This window comes from Ailuropoda melanoleuca, chromosome 3 (genome assembly GCF_002007445.2).
Source record: "Ailuropoda melanoleuca isolate Jingjing chromosome 3, ASM200744v2, whole genome shotgun sequence".
NCBI classification, from domain to species: Eukaryota; Metazoa; Chordata; class Mammalia; order Carnivora; family Ursidae; genus Ailuropoda; species Ailuropoda melanoleuca.
In genome coordinates, this window is record NC_048220.1 from 22421156 (window position 1) to 22448746 (window position 27591).

The 27591-nt window shown below is 48.0% G+C and overlaps 1 protein-coding gene across 1 annotated transcript in view; it reads right to left on the reverse strand.

The window, feature by feature from the left end:
- The window catches only part of FSTL4 (follistatin like 4), a 602689-nt gene that overhangs the window by 184894 nt on the left and 390204 nt on the right, over positions 1–27591 (reverse strand). The window contains exon 8 of the mRNA XM_019799110.2: positions 24907–25155. Within this exon, the coding sequence (XP_019654669.1) occupies positions 24907–25155 (249 nt within the window). The remainder of the gene's footprint in view (positions 1–24906; positions 25156–27591) is intronic.

The following is a 27591-nucleotide window of genomic DNA, read 5'->3' on the forward strand; positions in this document are numbered from 1 at the left end:
AATGGTAACTTGAATCCATAGAAACAATGAAGAGAACCAGAAATGATAAATAAAAAGGTTTATACAACAAATTCTATAAATATACTTGCTCTCCTTTTCTTTTCTCTCAGTTTGTTTATTTTTATTTATTTTAAAAAAGATTTTATTTATTTATCTGAGAGAGAGAGCATGAGCAGGGGAGGGACTGGGGGAGTAGGAGAAGCAGGATCCCCGCTGAGCAGGGATCCTGACTTGGGGCTCGATCCCAGGACCCTGGGATCATGACATGAGACAAAGGCAGACACGTAACTGAATGAGCCAGTCCGGCACCCCTGTTTGTTTGTATGTTTGTTTATTTTTGAGAAAGAGAGAGAGTGAGAAAGAAGGGGGGAGGGGCAGAGGGAGAGGGAGAATCTTAAGCAGGCTCCATGCCCAGTGCAGAGCCTGATGTGGGGCTCGATCTCACGATGCTGAGATCATGACCTGAGCCAAAATTGAGAGTCAGATGCTTAGCCAACTGAGCCACCCAAGTACTTCTCTCTCAGTTTATTTAAATGAAAATAATTACACAAAGTTGTTGGGTTTGTAACATAGATATAATAGGCACAAAAATAATAGTGGAAAATGCAGAAGAGGAAATAGAGGTAGATAGAAATACTGTTTCTGTCTCTTACTGGAATTTAGCATGAGTCCGAAGTAGGTTCAGATAAATTATAATATACGCAGTTAGCCCTACAGCAACCACAAAGAAGATAACTACAGAGAAATAGTAACATTTCGTTAAAGAACTTAAGATATTACACTAGAATATTCACTTGATGCAAAAGAAAGCAATAAAGGAGGAACAGAGGAACAAAATGACATAAGACATATAGAAAAAAAGTAAAACGTCAGATGTAAACCCAATTATATCAATGATAATATACAGATGTAATGGATTAATCAATCCAATCAAAAGGCAGAGACTGTTAGAATGTATTTAAAAAAAAACAAGATCCAAATATATGCTGCTTATTGGAGACATACTTGAGAATTAAACATACAAATAGGTTGTAAGAGAAAGGATGGAAAAAGAAACTATGAAAAAGCCAATGTGGCTATACTAATATCAGACAAAATGAGCTTTAAAATAAGAAGATGTAAAGAGGAAAACAAGAGGAAAAGAGGAAAATTTTATAATGACAAAAGGATCAATTCATCTGGAAGATTTAACAGTTATAAACATATGCACCTAACAATAAAGCCCCCAAATACAAGAAGCAAAAACTGACAGAATTGAAGGGAGAATTCAACAACAATAGTTGGCAGCTTCAATACTCACTTTAAATAATGGAAAGAACCATGAGGCAAAAGACACACAAAGAAACAGAACACTTGGACAACACTGGAAACCAATTAGACCCAGTAGAGCTCTATAAAACATTCCATCTCACAACTGCAGAATATATATTTTTCTCAAGTGTATGTGAACATTCTAGGGTAGAGAAGATGCTAGACCATAAAAAAGGCTTAATAAATTTAAAAGGACTAAAATAACAAATATTCTCCTACCATAATAGAACAAAATTAGAAATCAATATAAAAAATAAAATTTGGGAAATTCAGATACATAAAAATTAAATAACACACTCGTAAATAACCAATAGGTCACAGAAGAAATCATGAGGGAAATTAGAGAATACTTTGAGATGAATGAAAATGAAGATGCAACATAACAAAACTTGTGGGACGCAGCCAATGGAGTTCTTACAGGGGAACGACTTCACAGCTGTAAAAGCCAACATTAGTAGAGAAACAAATCTCAAGTTAATAACCTAACCTTCTACCACAACATCTGGACAAAGAAGAGTAAATGAAACATAAAGCAAGAAGTGGAAGGAAATAGTCAAGATGAGAGTAGGAATCAGTGGAAAGGAGAAGAGAAAAATAGAGAAAAATCAACAAAACCAAAAGTTGTTTCCTAAAAAACAGTCGACAGAACTGACAAAATATTAGCTGGACTGGTAAGGACAATACAGAAGGCTCAAATTACTAAAAACAGGAATAAAAGAGGGGACATTTGTACTCCCTCTGCAGAATAAAAAGGATAATAAGGTAATAGTATGAATCCTGTATGCCAACAAATTGGATAACTTTGGTGAGTTGGATAAATTTGTAAATCACAAACTACTGAAACTGACTTAAGATGAAAGAGAAAATCTACACAAGATCTTTAATTAATTGTTTAAAAAATTCCCACAAAGCAATGCACAGGACCATGTGGATTCACTGATGAAGTCTACCAACATTTAAGAATGAATACCAGTTCTTTGTAAGCTCATCCATACCACAGAAGATAAGGAAACACTTTCCAACACTTTCTATGAGACCAGTATCACCCTGACACCCAAACGAGAAATCGTTAGAAAATAAAATTGCTGACCAGGATCTCTTATAATTATACATACAAAAAAATCTTCAACAAAGTATTAATAGATCAAATCCAGCAACATATAAGGATTATACGTCATGATCATATACATACCAAAGAATTTAACAGTGGTCTAGCATATGAAAACCGATTAATATAATATACAATATCAGCAGGAAAAAGAACAAAACCACATGATCATTTCAATAGTTGCAGAAAAAGTATTTGATAAAATGTAACACTCCTTTTTGATTAAAAACACAAAACAAAGTAGGAATAGAAGGGAACTTTTCAACCTGATAAAAGACATCTATGGAAAACTCATAGCTAACATCATAGTTAATGATGGAAGACTGAATGCTTTCCCCTAAGATCAGGAATAAGACAAGGATGTCTGCTTTTACCACCATTCTGGAGGTTCTGGCCAGGGCAGTTAGGTAAGAAAATGAAATATAAGGCATCCAGATTAGAAAGAAAGAAGTAAAACTCACACTACTTACATCGGCATTATCTCTATATAGTTAATCCTAAATTATCCAATAAAAAAACCTATACCATAACTAATAAATGATTTTGGCAAGCTTGCCCGGTATAAGTTCAATATATAAAAATTAATTGTATTTCTATATATTGGCAATAAGCATCCTGAAAACAAAAATATGGAAACAATTCCATTTACAACAGATTCAAAATAGATAAAATATTAAGGGATGAATTTAACCAAAGAAGTGTAAAACTTATACTCCCAAAACTACAAAAAAAAATGATGAAAGAAATGAAAGAAGGCTAAAATAAATGGGAGGTCATGCCATGGTCATGGATTGGAAGACTTAATACTGTTGAGATGGTAACACTTCCCAAAGTGATCTATGTATTCATGCAATACCTATCAGAATCTCACCAGGCTTCTTTGCAGAAACTAACAAGCTGATCCAAAAATTCACATGGAAATGTAAAGGACACAAAATAGCCAAAACAGCGCTGCAAAAGAGCCACAAAGTTGGAGGACTCACATTTCCTGAATTCAAAAAGTGTTACAATGCTACCATAATGAAGAAACTATGGCACCAGCCCATGGAGAGCGTAGAGATCAATAGAATAGGATTGAGAGTCTAGCAAGAAACCTTTACAAGTATGCTTAATTCATTTTCAGCAGGTGTGCCAAAACAATTCAAAGGGGGAAGAGCAGTCTTTAAAATAAATGGTGCTGGGACAACTGGAGAGGCACATGTAAAGGTTGGACGCTGGACCTCCATATCACAACATATGCAAAAACTAATTCATGATGATTTAAGTGAATGTAAGAGCTAAATGTAAATGCTAAAACTATAAGAATCTTAGAAAAAAAATAGGAGCAATCTTCGTGACCTTGGATTTGGCAAAGCCTTCTTAAATATGACACCAAAAACACAAGTGACGAGTGAAAAAACAGATACACTGTACTTCACAAACATATCCTTCCATCAAAATTAAAACTTCTGTGCTTCAAAGGATAACATAAAGTGAGAAAATGAACCCACAAAATGGGAGAAAATATTTGCAAAGCGTTTATATGATAAGAGACTTTTCAGAATATATAATGAGCTCTTACAACTCAATAAGAAAAAGACAAATTGTCCAATTAAAAAATGGATAAAGGTGACGAATACACAGTTCTCCAAGGAAGACATACAAATGACCAATAATCACATGAAAAGATGCTTACTCAATATCATCATCCACCAAGGAAATGCAAATCAAAACCACATGAGATACCACTTCACATCTGCTTGCATGACTAATTAAAAAAACAGATAATAACAACTGCTGGCAAAGATACGGAGAAACTGTAACCCTTACAGGCTGCTGCTGGGAATGTAAAATGGTGTGGCTACTTTGGAAAACAGTCTGGTGGTTCCTCCGAAGGTTGCACACAGAGTTAGCATATGACTTAGCAATACTGCTCCTATGTAAATACCCAAGCGAAAGAACATATATCCATACAAAAACTTGTACACAAATATTTATAGCAGCAAATTCACAACAGCCCAAAGTGGAAAGGACCCAATTGTCCATCAATTGATGAATGGATAAAATCTGGTACATCCATGCCAGAATATATTTGGCAATAAATAAGAATGAGATACTGATAAATGCTACATGGATGAACCTTGAAAAAATTATGCTAAGCGAAAGAAGCCAGTCACAAAAGACTGCATACTGTCTGAAATGTCTAGAATAGGCAAATCTGTGGGAAGAGAAAGTAAATTAGTGTTTGCCAGACTATGGGACTGTGGTGGGGGAATTGGCAATGAATGAGAAGTTGTCTGTTAATGGGGGCAGGGGCGCTGTTTGGAGGTAATGAAGAGGTTTTAAAATTGTTTATTTTTTTATTTTTATTTTTTTTAAGATTTTATTTATTTATTCAACAGAGATGGAGACAGCCAGTGAGAGAGGGAACACAAGCAGGGGGAGAGGGAGAGGAAGAAGCTGGCTCCTAGTGGAAGAGCCTGATGTGGGGCTCGATCCCACAACGCCGGGATCACGCCCTGAGCCGAAGGCAGACACTTAACCGCTGTGCCACCCAGATGCCCCTAAAATTGTTTATAGAGATGATGGTACAACTTTTTGTATGTCCCCAAAACTTTGAACTGTACACTTTAAATGGGTGAATTGAATGGTATGTGAATTATATCTCAATAAAGCTATTATGTTAAAAAAATGTGGAGAGAAACACCGTAAAGTAGAAGATGATATAGAATAACGTAGGGCTTTGGGAGCAGGGAAGGATTTTTTTAAAAAGGAGCAAAATCCACTAACCATGAAAGAAAAAAATTTTAATTGAGATATAATTGACATAGAATATTGTTAAGTTTAAGGTGTACAACATGTTGATTTGATATTTGTATATTACAACATGAAGAAAAAATTTGATAAATCCAACTATACTAAAATTAAGACCTTCCATTCTTAAAAAGAAACCAAGATACAGTGAAAAATCGAGTCACTGCTGGAAGAATGTTTGTGATAAATATAATCAACAAAGAATAAGTATCCAGAATATACAAAGAATTCCTACAAATCAATACCAAAAAAAGACAAACAACTGAGAAGAAAAATGTGCATAAGACCTGGGCAGGTACTTCAGAAGAGAGGAAGGAGATCAAAATAGCCAATAAACCAATGAAACAATGCTTTGTCTCAGCAAGCAGGAAAATACCAATTAAAACCACGGTAAACTACCATATCATACTCAATGGACTAGCACAAATGAAAAAATTTTCACTGTCACAAGTGTTAGTAATGTGAACTGCAGGAACTCTAATACACTGCTGTTTTCTGGGTGAACTGGCCGACAATTTTGGAAGACAGTGTGACAGAATCGATTAAGACTAAAGCAGCACAATGCCCAGGGACATACTACGCTGGAGAAACTACTGCACGTGGGCAGCGGAAGACATGGATGAGAATGATTCCTGCGGCGTCAGGTGGAAGAGCCCCAAATGGGAACCCACGCTGGCCATCAGAGGCAGAACGGATACATTATGGTATATTCACGTAAGGGGATTTTCAGCAATACAAACCAAGAAACTCAGATATGCAGGCAGAAAATCCAAGAAGAACAGCATGGATCCGTTTCTATGAAGTTAAAACTAGGAAAAAGCCAACCATGTTTCCACACGTATTTTGGTGAGGCAATGATAAAGAAAAGCCAGAAGATGATGATGGTGGAAGTCAGAGAAGACCGTGGTCACCTGGAGGGCAGGAAGGACAGTGTGTGGGGGCAGGGCAGGAGGGAGGGGTGTTTCTAAAGCACAGCCTGATTCCTAAATCATGGCTCTTCTCTAAACGGTTATTCTTCTAATTGCACAGATATGTCTTGTATCACCTTCACATCATCTTTTATAATTAAAAAAAGAAGAAAAAGATTCTGTTTTCAGCAGGTGTCTGCCCTTCCTTGGAATGTGCTTATGGGCCTGCACCGCACGTGGGCACACCTCTGTGCAGAGCTCGCTGAGACTCACAGAGTCTGATCTTGGAGGACGAGGTGAACCTGTGGGAGTGGGCACGGACTGGGAACGCTTCCGTGACACCCACATCCTGCGGTAGGCGACGCTACCGTTGGAGCAACAGAGGCAAGCCCGCTCACGAGTGTCTGCTCCGTTCCTTCTCAGCCTGGCAGTCATCAACTGCTTTCTGCTTCTTATCCACGTGACAACCACGCTTGCTTTCTGCAGTCCCTTCCCTGCTCTCCCTCCCTCTCCTGAGCAAGCGCTTATTGTATTCTTTTTTTTTTTTAATTTATTTAAATTCATTTTAGTTAACATATACTGTATAATTAGTTTCAGGGGTAGAATTTAGTGCAACTGATCAGTTGCATATAAAACTCAGTGCTTCGGTGCCTGGGTGGCTCAGTCAGTGAAGCATTTGCCTTTGGCTCAGATCATGGTCCTAGGGTCCTGGGATCAAGTCCTGCATCAGGGCTCCCTGCTCAGCGGAGAGCCTGCTTCTCCCTCTCCCTCTCCCACTCCCCCTGCTTGTGTTCCCTCTCTCGCTGGCTGTCTCTATCTCTGTCGAATAAATAAATAAAAAATCTTTAAAAAAAAAAAAGTCTCTCATGGTTTGCCTTCTTCTCTGTTTTCATCTTATTTTATTTTTCCTTCCCTTCCCCAATGTTCATCTGTTTTGTTTCTTGAATCCCACATATTTGTATTCTTACCCCACAGCAGGCCCAGAGTACGGCAGTGAGCGAGGCAGGTTTGGTTAGTTCACTGCATGGACGATGCTACCTATCACCTCACCCAAGTAACAGATGACTTTTGTGCCAAGGGATGGGGAGGACAACACAGGCTTCTGGACACTCACACTTGTGAAGCCAGGCCCATACCCAAGGCCCAGAGCAAAAACCCTGGAAACCAACATGAAGTCTTTAAGTCTTATCTATAAAATACTAATTTTGTGGATATTCTTAAACACTTGGAGGCTTCAGGATGGAAAATTTGGTCATTAGGAAGCAATTTGTGTATGACTGATGTAACTGCTTTTGTTAGGCTAAAAATTTCCAATTGCTCTGATGGAAACTTGGCAAGAAGTGCTGCTTCTGGTGGGGTCATCATTGCTGTGTGCGTAAGCAGGATGCCTGGTTCGGTTCAGCAACCCCGGAGGTCCTGAAATGTAAGGAGACTGTTGTCTTCTGAAGCACACAGAGAAATGAGTTTTAGCCTTAAACTCATGAGCTCTTCCATTCTGTGTGCAGGACTGGCCGGCTCCATAGAAATCTTTCTTAGTACTGGAGAGTGACTGTGACAGAGAATGTGTTCTGGTGGAAGCCAACGTGTCCATTTGTGGACATGGTTTCACATGTGGTTTATCTGAAGTGTGAGTGGGAACCCCAGAGAGGAGCCCAGCAGGGGTATCCTCACCCACCAGGGCCCCTTGCCTGTCAGCGATGGTGGTGGAAAAGCAGTGTCCAAGGGTGGACATGGGTCTGGGGGCACTGCCATGCAGACGGGCTGTGGACCCACGCTGGACGGACCGTGAGGGACCAGTCCGCCCTTACTGGGGGGCTGAGCGACTATTACTGCCGCACAACCCTACGTGCCCCTGAGACCTCGACCTCCTCCCCACAACAGGGGAGGAGTTCCCATCCGAGTGATTGTGAGTTCTTATCACCTCTCACTCCTCCCACTTTAAACTCGGGGCAAGAACACTGAGAAATAGCTCCTTTGTTTTTGAGTTAGTCACGTAATTCCTGAGGCAGACTTGTGATTGAAACATGGCAGGGTGGGGGGACACAAGACAAACTTGTGAGCTCAGAGAGTGGACACGGTTCACACAACCTTGAGAAGTCGGAGGGGAGGGTGCCATCCCTTGCCTCACATGGGGGCCCATGTCGCAGGCAGCATGGACATCGCTAAAAAGTCAGAACTAGTGGTGTGGGCCATGTGGCAAATACTTACAGTTCCCTGAGAAGCTATTTGTCAGTTGCTGTTTCAGATACGTGTGGGCACACTGGAGGCAGGCCTCCCGGGGGGAGCGCAGTGGGGAAGGGAACGGGGGAGGGGATAGAATGGGGGGGTAAGCAGTTGGATATGCAGTCAGCTTCCCCTACTCCTACACAGACTTCAGCTAGATCAGGCCATGTTGACACATTACTCCTTGGCCCCTTCAGAAACGAACCTTACTGCTAGCCGACCACCTCCTCCCACGGAAGCAAGCCCAGCCCCTCCTGACTTGGCCCTGCCCTGGGCTGCCCATGACCTCCAGTCCCAGCCCCTCTTGTGGCCTGCATCCTGTATTCCAGGCCCTGAAGGCTCCTGGGTGGCTCAGTCCTGGATACCAGGCCCTGAAGGCTCCTGGGGGGCTCAGCAGACACCCACTGGGATGGGGAGGAGAGCTGCCTTCTCCTGGACCCTGGACAAGGCTTGCCCAGCACAACCTCTCCCGCCAAAATTCTCCTGGGTCTTCTGATTCCCAGCCATGCCTTCTGGCTCTGAGGTACTCTGGGGGAAACCCCAACCACAGAGTCTCTGTGGTGGGAGGAGGGGGGAGGGGAGCCTGTCTGAAGGACATGTCCTCTCTTGGGTCAGACAGATACTTGTCAAAAGCAAACCTCCTCAGAAATAAAAAAATAAAATAAAATAAAAGCAAACCTCGATCCCTTTAAATGACAAGCCAGTGTGCACTTCCCTGGAAGGTGTTTTCTGCAATTAACTTAAGTCATGTACCTGCCTGTCTGACTGACCAGCGCCCGGGGGCTCTGGGAGAAGACCAGACATCATGTCCCTTGGTGGGGACACCTCAAACATGTGCTCTGTTAATTGGCTGATGCCTTATTACGAGGCTGGTCTCCTGCTGGAGCCTTTGTTACCGATTTCCAGGAGGAACTACACGTCCCCTGCTCTCTCTCCCCCACGCTCTAGTCAACCAAGGCTGCTGATCAAATACTCTGATTCCTGTCTCTCTGAATGGCGGAAAGTATTTGGTTTCCAGACAAAGGTATCCTAGGAACGGAGCCACCTTAGGATCTGATCAGCAGCCTTTGTACCCTGCCACTGGCTCCCTCCATCTGTGCGTCTTCCTTGCATCCTGAGAAATATGATGTCTTGGTTCTCCTTTGATCTTTCTCCCCTCCAGGATGCATCTTACATCATTTGAGTGTTTCAGTATAATGTCAAGCAGTTACTGTTTAAACTATGAGGCTGTGGAAGAAAACAACTTAACTGGGCAAACAGCCATTGGCAGGAAGCCCCTTCTCAGGCTGTTGGGTGAGGGAGATGGGGATTTCTGGGGCCAAGAGCTACTCCCCCACCCTCCTATGGAAGTCCTGGTTGCTCAGTGTGTGTGTGGGGGGGTGGTGTGCAACTCAGAGAGGCAGGTGCAATGACCTCAAGAGCCCCTCAACCCCCACCCCCAAAGCAGGGACACAGACTGGGCCCCAGCATGAAGGATGCACACCTCTGCCTGGACACTTAAGCACTTACTTTCTGGGTCAGCATCCTGCCCTCTAGACAGGGTGGCAGTGGCTGTGCCCCAACAAAGCACCAGCACATCCACGGGGCTGTTCAGGGCCCAGCCCAGATGAGACACTTGGCTCCTGCAGACCTGAGGACTCACATAGGCGTACCGGCCTGGCCAGGGACTGAGCAAGGCATTTAGAACAATCCTGGGGTAAGGCGGTATCAACTGTGTTGGGCCAAGGTGCCCAGAGAGGGTATCAAACATTATTCTGGGTGTTTATGTGATGGTGTTTTGCATACGATTAGCATTTAAATTGGTGAACTCTGCATAAAGCAGATTGCCTTCCAGGATGTGGGTGGGCCTCATTCAGTCAGTTGAAGGCCTGAATAGAACAAAAAGCCAACCCTCCCACAACTAAGACAAATTTTCCAGTAGATGGCCTTCAGACTCCAACAGGAAATTGGCCCCTTCTGGGTCTCTAGGCTGCTGGCCCACCCTTGCAGATTCAGGACTTCCCAGCCTCCATTCTCCCATTCTCATGTGAGCCAATTCCTTAAAATAAATCTCTACACACACACACACACACACACACACACACACACACACACACTACTGGTTGTGTTTCTCTGGAGAACCTTGACTAATACAGAAAGGACAGGAGGCAGGCCTGACTCCGCCAAACCAGAAAGGTTTGAACACTTCTTCAGGCAGGAATGGCTGAGGTCTAGAGGCGTATGCTCTTTAGACAAACTGAACTCCTCTCCAGATGGCCCATACGGCCTCAGACCCCCACATCCACAACCGAGGGGAAACCCTAACTTTCCTACCACCCCCAAGGCTCCCACTTCCGCGTCTCCATCTCAGTGGGAAAGGCACCCATACCCATCCAGGCCAGGAGCCCGGACATCCCTCCACTCCAACCTCTTTCTCCCTCGCCTCCCTCCCAGTCAGTCCCTTGTCCTGTCACATTTACTTTTCCTAAACAGTGCTCAAGTGTGCCCACTCCCTTAAAGCAGCGTTCTGCATCCCTTGGCTGCATGCATGGAATACCTCCTCGCCGGGCTCCCTGCCTCCAGGGTCACTCCACCACCAGCCATTCCCAATTTGCCGACACTGTGCGGTCTTTCTAAACGCCAGCCAGACTGTTTCAAACCTGGGAGTCTTGCCCACAGGAGAGAGCCTGTGCTCCTTAACCTGACTTTTGAGGTCTGGCCCTGGTTTGGCCCTAGCTCCTTCTCAAACCCAGCTCTTGCTGCTTTTCTCTGTTGGGGAAAAGCATCGCTTGGCTCATGGCTTCCCATTCTGGGTTCACACCCTAACCCTTGGCCTAGAAGGCCCTTTCCCTTCTTTTTTGCCTAACCCATTTCTACTTATCATTTAATACTCGGCCAGGATGCCACCTCCTCCAGGAGGCCTCCCTGGTTCCTTCCATAACAGACTCATCACCCTGGTTTACATGCTTTTCTGCTGTGAGCTCCCTAAGGGCAGGGACCACAACATACTCTTCCTGAGTCCCCAGCCCCTAAACCAAGCCTGGCACACAGGAGGCGCTCAGCAGTATTTCTTGAATCAACAAAAGACTCAGTTGTTTAAATTTACCAAGCCATGAACAGCCCAGATATAGGAATACCAGGTTTTTCTAACAAATCCTGAAACATAACCTTGACCCACAAAATGTGGATGACAGGACCACCATTTCCTTTGTCCTAGAAATGTGAACAGACAGGTGAAGTGACATTCAGGGTACACCCTGGTGTTGCTCACGAGTTCCTGCATGATGTTGCCTCGAGAAGCCCTTTCTCTGATCACACCAGTCTGAGCCCCTTCTCCAGGGCTGCTGGCTTGGGCTGTTCCACTGGTCCTGGAACCCAGGACACAACCTGGTCCATGGGTCAGCCCTAAGCCCGTCTGTCCACTGGCTCCTCTGAGGTGAGCTGTATACAGACTGTTCCTAGCCAATCCCGGCCAACGGACAGACTGGGTGCCTCTCAGGGTGAGGGCTCTTGCATTTCTGATTTATAAAAATCATCGCATAGGCAGAAGGCATGGTACAGTGGAAGAAGCAAAGACAACAAAAGAACAAAGGTTGTGAGAAAACATCACTATTCTTTTGTCGAGGCAGGAGTGGCCAACAATAAGGTGACAATCGGCTGCACGTGCAAAGAAGCTGTCTTTGGAACAGAACTATGAACACGGACACAGTCTGCCAGGCTGTTGAACAGCGATGACCGAGTGGTTTCAAAAGTAGATGATTTCCAAGGCTTGTTTTCTTTTATTAACTATAACAATCATTACACATACAAGAGAGGGAGCAGAGCGAGAAGAACAAAGAGCACATTTCAAATAAGACCGGCGTGAGTCTGAGTGACAGCTCTCTCCTCCTTGGTCTTGGGCAAGTCACTAAACCTCTCTGACCTTGGTGTCCCCCTCTGCCGAGTCGGGACAGTAGCAGTCCTTGTCCTGAAGGACTGTTGTATGACTGAATGGGATGAAGTGTCTACAGGACCCAGCACTGGCCCTGGCAAGGAGCATGGGCTTTTTATTATGAGTCGTTACCCTGCCCTCTGCTCCCATCCAATCTCCAGTCTCTTAAAAAGGGTGAGATGCATAAAATCACAATCGATGCTGCAAATATTGAATTATAATCAGAGCCAACTGAGACTCCGTGGAGCTGTACCCAAAAGAAGCCTGGAGGTGCCTCTGCTTGGGGTTATTCTTCCCCAAACTTCTAGACAGGCATGTTCAAGGGTGCGTCTGGTTTCCTCGTAACTGTTTCTCCAAATTAGTGTGCGTGCTCCTGCCGGCGTTTCTCACAGGAGAGAAACCACATTTCCCAGCAGTGGGCTTTGTCTGCCTTTTCCAGAGATCCCTCTCTTCATTAGGTCTTCCTGATACCCACACCTGTGTGCCCTGAGATCCACAAGACTTTTTAAAATGGAATGTTTGTTCCTTTAAAATTGTTAGGAGTGTTTACTGAGACAAGCCTGGCATGTAAATAAGGTCTTTGTGCTGCTAAAATACGGCAGCAGACGGAGCGGGACCTGAGGAGAAGGAAGAGAAGCTGAGGTGGAGACACAGAGAGGAGCAACCTGGAAAAGTGGCAGTCTCCCTTCCTCTGCTGAGGAAGCCACCTGTCTCCGCCTGTCCCCTGGCAGGGAGCGGAAACTCCCTTTGTCTGCGACATGCACACAGTGGTGGTCACATCACCTATCCACATGGTGCCAGTCCCTGGGGTCGAAAGACTGGATGTGTGTCTTAATGACGTATGATTCACGTCATTAAAATGACTTGCTGTGACAATCTTGACGTCCGTGGGGAAGTGACATTCTACCCATTTCCTTTTAGGGGAAGATCATTTTTAGGCACGTGTTGTCTGATAAGCTGACCATGGCCAATCTGAGGGGAGGAGGAAGGAAGCCCGTAGCAGCAAGGCTGCATGATGTACTTCCAGCAGCTGCTGCCCTCCCCCACACCTTGTTGGTCAAGTCCTGTGCATTCTGCCAGGGTCACATGGAGCCCTCGTCCCCCAGGAGAGGCCCTTCTACCTGCTGGAGGGGCCACTGGCATGCAGTGACAGAAGAAGGCCCCAGTTCTCATTTAGCGGCTCAGTAACTGGGCAAGTTATTTTGACATGAGTTAATGCCCACAAAGCATCTGGTCGAGGCAAGGAACCTGGCAGACGCTGCGTGAATGGTGGCCGTTATCACGGTGACCCCACCCTTTTCTATTGTGCGTGGCCTCCTCCGTGGGTGGCCCTGGCTGTCCTAGGGGTCTCATCTCTACCTCCACCTGCCAAGAGGCCAGACTCCTTGCTTTCTTGGCTTTTTTTTTTTTTTTAATGGCAGCATGGCTCAGCTCTTACTCCTTGCTTGTGGATCAACCACCTATTTCGATTAGAACATTAGAATCAACAGTCCAGGCCACATTGTTGACGTGTGCCCTTAGTAAGGGCATTACTGCTCCAGGAAGACACCCTACAACATGCTGGAGTTCTACTTCTGTTACAGCCCAGGCAAGCTTCCTGGAAGAGGGAGCCCACTCTCGCCACCGTGAGGAAAGCACGGGAGGCCCAACCTTAGGGTAGGTCACCTCACTCAAGGACTGATCTTACCCATGATCTCTGGACACACCAGCAAAGGCAGGAGCGAAGTCTCCCAGTGCAGCATGGAACAACCCGGGACACTTGTTTGGGGCCAGCATTGGGTTCATTCTGGGCAAGAAGGATGGCATTAAATGCATACATGCTTTTTAACACACTAAGTCAAGAATTATGCAGGATCTGTTGAAATACCCACAAAGCCTTCAAAGAAATTAGCTGCATTTAACTTCTCCATTTACTCTTTGCCAGTATGGGGTAACTATGTTTAAAAACAACCATTTAGACAACGTTGCATGGAAGGAGTCCCTTGCTCACCTCTAGGCTGTGAGTACCATGACCTTCCTCTTTCCCAAATTTGATGTGTCCCTAGATTGGTGGGAGTTCATCTTTCAGTATCTTTTTTTTTCTAGCCAAGAATACACGGGTGGTCTGGTATCTGAGCCCCTGCCCATCAGAAAATCCTTTCTGTTGTTTCCACACAGGCATTATCATCTGAGGAGTACAGAATTACCACTTCAAAACTCTATAGATAGTCTTCACTGCCTTCTTGTTTCTTAATGTTGCAGAAAAGCCTAAGACCAGTGGGTTTTCTTTTTTCCTTTATAGAAGACCAGGTTTTTCTCTCTGCCTGATCACTTCAAATATATTTGAAAAAAATTTTTGAAATCCTGAAATTTTAGCAGTTACATTTGGACTTATTTTAGGAATCTTTCAGCTCAGGGCAATTTAAAAAACAATCTTTCTTCACTTACTGTGTCCCTTTGATCTGCTCTGGGGTCTTTAAGATGACCAATGACCAAGAGCTAAACTTTCATCCCTGTCCTATCTATCATCTTCTCTCCCATTATTATTATTATTCTTTACCTTTTTCTTTCCTTTTTTCTATGTATTCTGGGAGAGGTTTTCAAGTTTGTTCTCCCTGTGGGGGAATGGTTGTTTGATTTCTGCATTGTTAATCGTGCCATTCACTGCTTGAGACGCAGAAGGCACTTGGGCGGCACTATTCCAGATTCCATAAAGTCTTGCCTTACCTCCTCCAGCTTCCATTTCATTTTTGGCTGTGGCTCAGCCAATTTATAATCCCATTTTTCATCTCATCTCAGGGGGCATGTTTTCTTGAATTGAGAGCAGAACACAGTTGCTGTCTACCAGGCTTCTGCTTTCGGTCATCATTTCCCCCTTCCTCGGCACCCCGAGGGAGCTACTCCTCTCCTGTGTGGCACAAGCCAACTTTTCTTTAATTCTTGCTCAGGTAGGTCTGGCCAGCTTCACCTCCATTCGCCTCTGTCCCAGCCCTGGCAAGACTGTCCAGATTGTTCATGGTCACTGCCCCAAAATATCACCCCTGGGGGGCTGGGGGGGGTACTTATGTAACCAGCACTTCTGGCTAAACAGTTAAGAGATGCCCTTGAAAGTCTGGACTTCTGGGTGGAAAGGAGAACTAACAAACTCACTCTGTACATAACGGGGACAATATGTTGCTGATCTTTCCTGCTACCGTGGTCCCTGGATGGCCCCTTTCAACCCTTTTTCTCACTCTGGGGTATTCTTCCTTCTGTAGCTTTGCACAGATTTCTTCCTCACTCCCCTTTTCCTGACCACCTTCCCCCCATCAGGAAAGATCCGGCTACCATACACACCGTACCCTCCCTCACATGTCTGTCATCTAGGGTTCCTGAAACCACTGGAGAGGCTTGGCCCTCTCAGCTATGAGGGCCTGCACAGAGCTGGGGATCAAAGAAGTTCTCTGCAAAACCCCACAAGAAAGACCTTGGGCTTGTTATATTTCAGTGGAAATATAGATTAATTGGTGAGCCACACAGCATGGTGGGGAGGGAGGAGGGAGGAGGTGGGAGGCAGGGAGGGATGGAGAGAAAGAGAGGGAGGGCAAGAACGAGGTCTGGGTAGAGACACCAGAGAACCCAGTCTGGCAGAATGAGTGGGGTGTGCCTGAGCTCAGAGAGGCATTTGCTGGACCTCTGGGGACCAGGCCTGCAGGTCACACCCCTGCATTCAAAATGGGTGGGGATGGACTAAAAGACAGGGAGAAGAGGATACAGAAGTTCCCGAAGGAAGACAAGTCAACAGATGTGCCTGCCACGTCCCTGGCTGTGCCCCTCCTCCAGCTACAAAGAGAAATGTACCACTCAGACCCCTTGCTTCTAAGTGGGAAGAGTTCATTGTGTCTGACGATTTTAATTTCCCGGCAGGAAAGCAATTTTACTAGTTTCATTTAGAGGAGCTTTTCCAAAGTAGTTTCATTCCGATTACCTTCATTAATGAGTGATCAAAATGCATCAAAGCAGAAGTGAGCACAAGAAGAAGAAAGGCAGAGGGCAGGACTTGCCAGGATGAGGTACCCAAACTCTGAGGTCATTGTGAAGCTGTCTTCCCTCATTAGCTTCCCTCATTAGTGTTCTAGACACGGTTCTCCCATGGCACCCGGCAAAGGGAGGAGGCACCCGATCACCCACAGCAGGAACCATGGGGGGGGTTCTCCAGGCCCCAGGATGCCGCAGAGGGCTGGGCCGCAGGTTTCTGTAAGCTCTGTCCCTTGGCTCTCCTGGCTGAGGACTCAACTCCACAGGCCGAGTGTTGGACCATTTGGTGTGGGCACGCATTCGGTGAGCCTGCTCTGGGATGTTTACCCACGCACACACTCTCTGCTGACGGAGATGAGCGGTCATCTCCTCTCCCTGGGTCGCTGTGTGCATCTGCCTCCCAACTCCCTCGATTTATTGCAGTTAATGTGATGCAAAGGTAAGCGCTCCTTCCTTTCTTTGGAGAAAAAAAAAATGGCCCAAATCAGGCCAGTGCTTCCCTGTTCAGAAGAGCAGGCAGAGGGTCTGGACATCCATGCCAGGTGCAGGGGCTGAGGGTGAGGCAGGGAGGGTAAAGAGCCTAGAAGAGGCAGACCCCAGGCTTCTGCTCAGCTCCTGCACCGTCCTCTCTGCCACGGGCACCCTCGGCAACTTCCATCGGCGGGCAAGAGAAGAACTTGAAAGGGACTCCTCGTGTTCAGAAGAGCACCTAAGGCCTTTCCCTCAGCCTGCGAGGAAGCAGAAAACACTTGCAGGCGGGGGCCCAGAGTCAACATATTTGAGTTGTGGCTGGGCTGACAGCTGCTGAGTTTGTCACACAGATAATTAGATAAACTGCTTGAGCACAGAGATTCAATATGCGGTGTCATTTAGCGGCCACGACAGGGGGCCTTGATCTTAATTGAAGGTGCGATAGGGAAGAACCTTAAAGAAGTCTCGAATCAACTTCTTCTCGCTCCAGTAATTAAACATTTGACGCCTGATCATTAGCCAAAGCCTCCCAAGCACTGGCCGTAGGCTCCACGATGTGGTTCTAAGCAGCTGGGGCCAACGGCACCCTTCTTTCCATGCAGGGTTCCTCAAGCAGCCTGCTGGAGAGAAGCTGGAGAAATAGGAGGCTCCATGTCACCCCGTCCTCTGCCTCCTTCTTTCCTTGTGTTCCCTCAACACCCTCGATGACCACCCCCCTCCCACCACAGAGCATCCAATGTGTCTTTGAGCAGGGTCCTCCTTTTAAATCCACCCCCTCCTTTGCTGGGGCCCTCTGACGCACATGGCACAGAGGACCTCTAACTAGGGCTTCCCAAGCTCTCACTCAGGGACCTCAAAGGGATTGCACATATCCTATTTAGCATATGTTCATCAATTTGTGCATTCATCCAAAAAATGAATGGAACATTTCCAAGTGCTAGGGCTAGACAGATAAATCATATTCCTTTACTCCTAAGGACACCCAGTACCTTGGGAAGATCGGCAAGTTGACAGGAAGTCATAATAGAAGGAGGATGCTACTTGTAGAAGAAGTTATGACTTTACCTTGGTCAACTTGGGGCTCATAGGCAATCCCCCGGCCCTGAGGGTTTAACTCAGGTGTAGAAGGGCCCTGGAGATACTTGGCAGCCCCTGGACAGGTCGTCTTTTCCAGCCCTAGCACACCCCACACAGCTTCCCAGGGTGGTGATGAACGGGACCATCAAGGCCATCCATTGGTGGGCATGGCAGAATAATCAGGAAGGCAGCATAAAATATTGGTTAGCAGCTCATGCTTCCCATGGCCAACCAGGCCCTTCTGACCACCACTCAGACCTCTCTGGCCTTCCTCACTCTGCTTCATTTACCCTGGCCTCCTTGTTGATCCCCAAACATGCTGGGGGAGCTCTCACCTCAGGGCCTTTGCAACTGCTACTCCTTACCCAGATATTCAAATAGGTCACTGCCTAACCTCCCAACCTCCAGGTATTGGCTCAAATGCCTCTTCTCCTACTAGAAACTCTTGCCAACCCCTGTGCCTGCTTTATTCTCCTCCATGGCACTTGTCATTGGCTGAGACACTGCATCTTCTATGTATGACAAGAGGCCGCATGCTCCATGAGGGCTGGAATCACATCCATTTTGTGCACTGCTCTATCCCCAGTGCCTAGAATACACCTGACTCACAGGAGGCGTATGTTTGTTGAATGAATGGATGGAAGGGTTAAGGCACGGAAGTGCCATGGTCAAAGTCAGCTCTTGGAAAACTTACTCTTAAGACCATATAGCAAGTGGGTTTGCAGAAGTATCTGGCTAGGAGCTGGTAGAACAGCTAGAGGGTCACAGAGGTTGTGCAGATGAATGATGATGATGGGATGGATGTGTGTGGCAGTAGAACAGGTACAGAGTAAGGGGCAGAGTTAAGAAATTATAAGGAAGTAAACTTGGCGGGATTTTATGGTGTGGGGGTTCAGCTGCAAGGAGGCCTCGGTCTCTTGGGGTTCTGTCTCCTGGGGTATGGAGAGGTTGCTATCACTGAGACAGGCACTGTGTGAGGAGCAAGGATGTCAGGGACAGATGGAGCAGAGAGTTAGAGAGTTCATTCAGGACACACTGACTTTGAGGTGGTCGTGGGCCTTTGGGGAGGGGACCTGTGACTGAAATGTGGAGGAGAGGTTGGGGTGAAGATACAGCTGGGTCTTATTTGCACATGAAGGATGCCAGGAATGGTGAAGGGGGTGCAAAGGAATGAGAGGAGGGCTGAGGGGGCCCAGGGAGAACCCACATGTAGAAAGCTAGTGGGGAAGGAGGAGCCCGCGATGAACACAGGAGCAAGAGTGGGGGCTGCCTGAAGACTGCCCACTGCGGGGCGGATGCAGTTAAGAGCAGGACTTGGCATCTGGGAATGCCGATCTTCATGGGGACGGGAGCCAGCGGGGACCCTGGTGGGCAGCGTGTGGGGGAGCCGGGGCAGTGGAGGCACCCAGCGACGGCAGGGCCTCGGGTCAGTGGGAGAGAAGGGAAGACGCAAGAAGGTTGCGGGGTTAGGAGGAGACACCCAGAGCTGGCCAAGGTGACCAAGGAGGGGCTGGACATATGAAGGAGGGGTGTCAGGAAAGGGCAGGAAACAATGTGGGGGCCTCATAGGCTGCGGCATGTTTACATAGGGAAATCAATGCAGTGTGAGACTTTCTCAGCTCAGTAACTTATTAGCAATTTTTAATTACTGAAATGTAATTAATTCATCCAAAGTACAGCCGTTCTGTGAAGCACACCACACACACTGCACTGATAACATTCTTGCACGTTTGTGAGGCGCTCACACCCAGACGTTGTCTTGCATAAAACCTAGAGGAAATAACAGAAGAACACACGTTTGTTTGAAGCCATGTTTCTCTTGATGGGTGAAGCAGATACTAGAAAGGGGTTGAGAAAGCTCCGAGGGCCACTGCCCTGGGGGGCTGCTGGTCAACCTGCAGCTCAGTCCCCACCAGTTGGTTGTGCCCCGGTGAGGGCAGAATCTATGTGGAAGGCTCCAAAACAGAGACAGTCCATGAAGATCCCCGCTGGTCCTTGAGGTCTTCGGGGTGTCTCTAGCTAGAGCGGCCCCCACATGCTGGCCCAGAGAGTGGGAGTGCTGGGAACTGGAGGTGGACCTTCCTCGTGGCTGTCAATTCCATGAAGTCAGGCCTGGAGTCCTGATCATACAGGTGTCCTCAGATCCAGCACAGTCTTGGCACCCAGGGGACATTCAATAATGCCTGTGAAGCTGGGCGACTTGGTAGAGAATGGCCACACCCTCCTCCGTGGAGTTCAAAGTGAAGGCCAGGAAGGGTATTGAGGGCACAGAGATAGCTATGCAGGGCTGAAGGAGCAGCCACAGCCTCTGGACAGAATGTAGGTGGGGTCAGGAGTAGGAGGGCAATTTGAAGAAACTGGAAAGGGGTTTTGGAGAGAAAGTGGAGGCTGGTGGCAAAAAGCCAGACCTGGTGCAAGGGCCTTCAGCTTGGTCTCAGAGGCTCTGCTATCTTGTCCTGGGGGTCTTCTAGCAGCCTCTGAGAGATCCTGAGTCCCTGTTCCATCCTCACAGAGGACAGAATGGTTTGGTGTTGGGACGTCCAGAGGCCCTGCCAGTTTGGGATGACTGAGCCAGCTTTCCCGGAGAAGCTCCCAACTGGGCTTCTTGCTGACCTGGAGGGCAGGAAGTGGCCGAGGAGCACCCAAGCCTTTCTGGCCGACCAAGGCTACTGAGCCCTCCACCGTTGCACCAGGAGGTCTCCGGGGCAGGAGAAAGCAGCTTCGTCTGTTGTGAACATGCCTTGTTGGGATGAATGGTCCCAGAGCTGTGGGTGCTTCTCAAGGGCAGGCTGCGGAGGCAGCGTTCCTGTAACCTAGATGAGCTACCCCTCTCTGGGCCCAGGGTCCCTGTCTGGGGAATGTGAAAGTTGGACTAGTTCATCGGACACACAGTCAGCTCAGGTGCAAACGGTCTAGCCCGGTGTGCAGGCCTTCCTCAGCTCACCCTCCCCAAGTGCCTACATTTACCCAGCGTGGACCCACACTCCTCAGGATCTGCTTTTTAGGCCCTTGCTCTTCTCTGAGTCTGTAGGAACCCCATGCCTGGATCCTGAAGGATGGCCCTCCTGCCCTCACTCACCCTGGGAGATGCATCTCACTGTCTCTTCCCTGGACATGTCCCTTCTCATCCTCAGGCAGTTGAATCCCTCCCTGAGGCTCAAATGGCAGTTCCCAAGAGCCTTTCATGCATTCCAGAAACTTCTTCTAGACTCAGAATCAGGGGCTATTGGAATCTCCTTTTGCATCTCTACTGACTTGCTAGGTGAACTTAAATGACTTGTTATATCTCTTTCTAAAACAGCAAGGCAGTTGGAGAAGGTGAGTTTAGTTTGACCATTTGGAGATCAAATTTTAGCCATTCATTAAATAAACCTGGAAAACCAATGATCTCTCTCTTTGTTCACAGGAACGATCACCACCCTGAGTACTTAGCTCATATGCAGTGTTACCCATGGGCAGGTGTCTCAAGGCCTCCTGCATTTGGCCCTCAGCTGTGTCCCAATGTTTGCAACGGCAGCACCATCATCCTGAGCGCTCTGACACTGCTTAGAGACATGAGCTCACTGCTCATTTCATGCCCACAGCACACATACTGTGACGAAGGCATCACTACCACTCACGTTTTACAGGTGGGGTAAGTGAGGCACAGAGAGCTTACGTGCCCTGTCCAAGGAGGTGTGGTATGGCCCATGACTGATCTCAAGCCATACCTTGAGCCTGTGCTGCTCTGCCCCCTCCACCTGCGCCTCCTGCGTGGCCCACGCCTGCCCGCAGTGCCCATGCAGGCCTCAGCACCTCCCTGGGTGTAGGGACCTGCTCCAACAGAGTGAAACCCACAGAGTGAAACCGAAGGCTGGGCCCGCAGCTGGGGATGTGAGTAGTGCTTGCAGGGCAGGAAACACGTGCAGAGGTATGGAAATGCCCTGGAGGCGTGAAACCTAACTTAAGTTCCTAAAGCAATAACATTCAAAGTAACAACAATAACAACAACAAAAGAAGTCTCTTCGGCAGCAAGACCTATCTGTTCTGCCTTGCAACAAAAGGTTGGGTTTTTATTTCTCTGTGCGGTAATACTTAAAAAAGAGATTTGTTAGTGAGCCTGCAGTGTGTTTCATTTTTTGGTTAAAAACGGAAATTATTTCCTCTGATTTCATGCACCAGGAAACTCTGCTCTGAAGCACCAAAGTGCCCCTAAAAAAAAAAACACCAGGCAGGACAAGGAATCTGGAGATCCGTTTAAAACTGTAGCCCTAACAGGCTTCTTTCTTCCATAATTTCACGGTTTGTTTGGAAAACTGCCCAACTATAACACTGTATCATCTGGGATAATACAAGCCTGGTGTAGTGAGTGACGGCTGAAAGCAAGCTTGTCTTCTCAGACAGCTCAGGAGATACTGCGTGAATTCAAAACTGAGACAGAGAAACAATTTTAAAAGTGCCAACTAGTACACAAATAGGAACAGCACGTCACGATGCAACTTTCCAAACACAGTCTATAACAAGTTAAAGTTATAGAGAATTCCACCCACCGTCTTGGTATTCTCCGGCAGTATTTGGTGCTGAGAACAAATGTGACTTTAATTTGGCCACAGGCAGAAAGAGATCCGACAATCCTACACCCCTCTGTCCCCCTGATTTTCGGCAGGAGACGCCCTGCTTGGGATGTCAGGAGAGCTGGTATCAAAAGCTGCAAAGGTGAGCTGAAGCAATGTTTTTGAGTTCAGTTTTGCTCTTCTTACATGCTAATAATCCCTAAATGATGTTATATTTCATTCCGCATTCGCGAGGAATTCCATTGCCATAGCAACCGCAATGTGCTACCAAAAGTTTTCTTGAAACTGGGGCTTAGAATATCGCTGCTCCTCCCTTGCAGAGCAAGAGGGCTGTGGTCCCCACGCGAAGCTCAGGAAAACACCCCTTCCACCCCACTGAGGGCACAGGTCCCAGCCACAGAGGGGGTGCTCTGAACTGCGGCTCCTGGAATCCACCACCATGTTCCCCCTTCTCTCCACACCCGGCCCTGCGAGGAGTGACTTCTGGGGCACAAATGAAACCCAAGAATGAAGTCAGAACTTTTCTTTGTAAAGTCTGGTAGGAAAAGAGAATGGAACATGGATGAATTTAGAATTATTGTTTGCATGAAAAAAGAAGTTATTTTTCAGTTTCCTGTATCAACAACTCCCTGGAAAAGGGACAAAAGACAAGCTGTCATCAGTGGAGCGGAAGAGGGCATTAAATACTCCACTGCTCTCTTGGGGTGGGGTTGTGGGATATTGTCCTTTACAGCCTCTTTCCTTCTCAGACCTCCACTCCCCAGCCCCTGTCACTGTTTCCTCCTGCTCCCCATCGGAACCATGGCTCTGGTGAAGGTGGGGAAGTGCCCACCCAAAGCCCCCTCCCTCAGGCTCCTGCCCTCCATCCCTGCCAAGCCCCTGAGGTCAGTGAACAGGGCTTCACTGTTTGCTGGACACTCCGGGTAGGGGCACTGGGGGACGGAGGCAGGTGGGCCGTCCCACCTCCTGGGACTGGAGCTGATCTGAGCAGGAGGCCGTGAAGACTCCTCTGGGGCATCCAGACCCACAGAGCTAGGTCTGCAGAAAGGTGAGCCCTGGTTCCAGATAGGCATCTCTAGGACAGCATTAGGACCTGACCTACCAGCAAGCCAGGTGGGCCCCACACCTGCTGGGCAGGGCCCTTGTTCCCGCCTCTGCTTTCCCCACATGACCTGTGCCTCTCTGCTCTAGGCCTGAGGCCACACTGGATTAAAAGATGATGACAGGGGTCATTAATACACAACACTTGTGATGTGCCAGGCGCATGCAATGTGGTTTCTGTATAGCCCCTCATTTACTTTCCTCCACGTAGCAGCACTACTGCCAATGGCCCTATTTCACAGCAGAGGAAAAGGCCCCGAGAAGTGGAGTGATGTGCCCAAGGTCACATAGCTGGGAAGTGACAGAGCCAGGCTTGTACCCTTGGGTCTCTCTGGGAGCTGCTGGGGACTGCCGTCCACAGCGTGGGCATTCACAAAATCCGTATAAAACCTCAATGAATCAGAAGGATTTGGTGGATGAGTTCAATCAGCATGAAGCAGAGCCGAGCCCTCATCTGCTTGCACCCCGGCCCCCATCCTCCCCAGCTCTCCCCCATCCTCCCTCACCGAGGCGGCTTTCATGGTGGTTGTTTTTCCCTTGCATGAAATGAGAAATGCTCTTTGAATAACCGATGGTGAGGGAAGCTGGACACATTCTGATGCAGAAATAAAAACCTTTAGAAAGATGCAATTTGGGGGATATTGGAAACTGGAGAATGGAACATCAGTCTATAAAATTCAACACAGCCAATGATGCTGGAGCAGCTGGTCAAGTGTTTTAGTGCTCACAGGGCTGGGGATCGGCGGGCATGAGGCTGGGCAGAGTTTTCAGACCAGAGACATTTTTCCTGGACTCATTTTGGCCTCATTTCCTTAATGTGTCTCATGATTTCTGAAGCACCTCAGCGTGAACGTCATAAGCACAGCCATGAAAGTGTCCAAGACTATTCCCGTCACAGGAGAAGCCTGACCCACCAGAGCCTCTCCTGCTTTTGAATACGTCCCTGCCCCATCCCGCTGCCACAGCCCAGACACGACGGGGGGAAAGTGGCCCTTTGTGCGGGTGCCAGCGGCACGGGGAGGTCGGAGGTCAACAGACCTGTGCTCCACTGCTGAGAACTCCCTGACATCCTGGTCCCACCACTGCGGGCTCGGGGCCTGTTAGGGAGAGGCCGGAGCCCTGCCCTGCGCTCTGGGTGCCCAGGCCCAGGCGGCTCCGATGCTCCTTTCCGTCACTGTTGCAGGCACTTGGTGGGTTCCATCCCTTCTCTTCTCCTCCCTGTCCTACCAAAGGTCTGCCTAGATTCTGTTCTCCAAGGGTCCCCCTCTGAAGGCAGGGGGTCTCTGGAGGCAGACATACACAAAACATGCATCACTGAAACGCTACTGGTGCTATTTGGCTGAGGCTCCAGCCTTCTACCTCCTGCAGGCTCAGCACCAGGGCCGTTTGTCAAAAGGGCATTAGAAGATCCATCCCCAAACCCCAAAGCATAGGGGCAAGGAGGCATCTTCCTACCTTTAAGGAAACAGTCCTTGCTGTGGACAATGACGATCTTCCTCTCCAGCAAGCAGGCGGCTCGGTGGAGCTCGCAGTGATTCTCATAAAACCTCCCATCGGAGCCGCACACGGGCATGTAGCTGGGCCTGCATGCCTCCAGGCACCGGCATTCAGGCTCCCCCGTCTCTCTGCTGAGCGTGCACCTGCTCCCGCGGCTGCAGAACTTCTTCCCACAGGAGGCTGGCAGCCCATTGTGGCCAGAAAGTCCTGCCAAACACACAAACACAGAGGGTCAGCTGCGAGCATTCAGTGGTGGGGCTCAAGGGCTTCCTGTGTGGTTCCATTTTTCGGTGAAGCCAAGGCCTTGGGGCTTGGGGTGCCCAAAAGAGTCTTTGTCTTACCAACAGGGGTGGCCACGGGTGCCAAAAGCAGTACCCTGCCATACAGGGTTCAGGTTTTCTGCTTGGCTCACACCAAACCTCTCAGGCACACCCCCTGCCCATCCCAGGAGGGAAGCATAAACAGGGGACCACATGGAGGTAGCACAGTGCCAATGGACCATGTTGGAGGAGAGGAGGATGGCTTGCCAAAAGGCAAGGCTTGAGCCATTGCTCCCCTAACTGCACTGGACAGACAGAACTGATGGGAGGAGGAGTTTTGTACAGGGGTGGGGTGAGAAGGGTAAGGAAGACAAGGTGTGATTCTAGGAGACATCAAGTGCCAAGCTGAGGAAGTTCGGTCAGATATGTTAGGCAGTGGGGAGCAATGGTGGAGTCTAGGCCATCAGTGTGGAGTAAGAAAGGAGAAAGCGGTACTCTAAGTGTTCAGGATGGGGGCAGCCACAGCAAGGAGACTTGAGCTTGACCTTTTTCTCTGGGGAGAATGTGGTTCTCCAGGATACACACCACCAGCGGTAGGACCAGTAGCCTTTCTCTACTGCCCAGCCCTTTCTAGCACAAAGCAGGAAGCTACAGCTGTGGTAGGGAGGCTGAGACCCTGGGAATGGCTGCTGCCATGCTGCTGGGTGTCCCTTGCACCCAACACATGTGCACAATGGTGTGAGGCAGTGGTGCCCAGAGCTCACACTCCCATGTGGGCAGGGTGGCCAGGAAAGCATCTTATTGCTGGAAGGGCCCGCTTACACGAAAGGCCAAGCAAGCACCCCAAAACGACATTCCACTCCACCGGAGGAGTCCAGAAAATGAGAGGATTGCCATGCAGACTTAATGGCACCAAACACAAGTTGAGAATAAGAAAGGGATATTGAAATACAAATAATTAAAACACAAATGCAGATTTTATGGCCAGAGATGTCTTTGCTTTTAAGCTCAATTATATCTTCTTCACAATACTCAAGAGAGACAGAATGGCCCCAGTGGTCAACACTGAACCTTCGGCCCCAGCTCTGATCCCAAGGGATTAAAATGTCTGGGGGGGGGGTGTAAAACGACCTTCTTTTTCTTGTTTTTGGTTAAGCCTGCTTTTTATCATTCTAGATTTGAAAGGAAAAAATCAGTTATCGATAGATTAACTGCTGGAGTCAATAATTCATTTAAATTCTTCCAGCCTTGGCAAGCTAAGAAATATTGACTTTTTCTTGAATCATAATAACCTAGAAGGTCAAACTATCTCTGAGCAGTGTGGAAGTGCACATCCTAAGCGGGCGTGTGAATCTCCTCTATCCACTTGGCTGATGTTCGCATGTCACGGCGGAGGCTCGGCGGCATTCGTGAGCCGCAGCACACATCTTCCTGTCAAGGTTGACAGGCAGAGGGGAGCCGAGGGCTCCTGGCATTGGGAGGCCCTGGGCTGGAGGCCCTCCACCCACAGTGTTGATGGCTGCTTTGCTACAGAGTGTGTTTGATTAGCATGACTCTCCTGGGTGGCTGCAAAATGGGTTACCCTGGAAAGTGCTGGCGGCTACTAGAAGAAACTAATACAGCTCTAAAAATACCGGCCTTTGTTTCTTTCCCAAGACAGCCAGAACACAAAGCACTGTGGTTGTATCACTGTTTTAATGAACTTCCCGTGTGATGGCAAGGGCTCCCATTCATCGCTGCAGTTTGAAGAAGCAGAACCAAAGTTTCTGAGTCTCTGGCCTCTCCCTTCCTGCTTCAGGGGATCTGCCCTGGCTATGCTGCCAGCCCAGACTGTGCTCACTTTCCAGCTGACTCAGCTCCAAGTATTCACTCCCTGCGGTCTAGTGCCTCTCTGAGGTGCTCCCCGCCAGCGCAAGTCCGAGCCGTCCCCCCCTCCTCTGACTTCCCTTCTGGAGAATGTCTGCCCCACTGTCTGGATGAGAGAGACCCTGCAGGTATGGGGCCTTTGTCTTTACACAGCCCTGGATACTCACGCTTTGGGAAACACAGTAGTTTTAAAAGCTGACCTCCTCAACTTGGATTTGGTGCCACTGCTCAAACCTCAGGTTAGAGGGTGAGATGGGGAGGGGAGTGGGGGCCCTGTGCCCCCATGGGGGAGAACTTTTGAGAAGTACGTCTTCCCTTGCCTCCTCTGGGGAGGCAGGAGGGAAGCTGGAAGGCTGGAGGCACAAAGGGGAGACAAATGTTCACGGAGGTGGGCCTTGTGGGGTAGAGACTAGAATTCGGAGTCTCAGAGTAGGAAGAGAGTTCAGAAACCACCTAATCCAGCCTGGGCAGGTAAAGGCAAGCCAGCTCGCAGTAGATGGCAGGGCAGAGGGTGGGG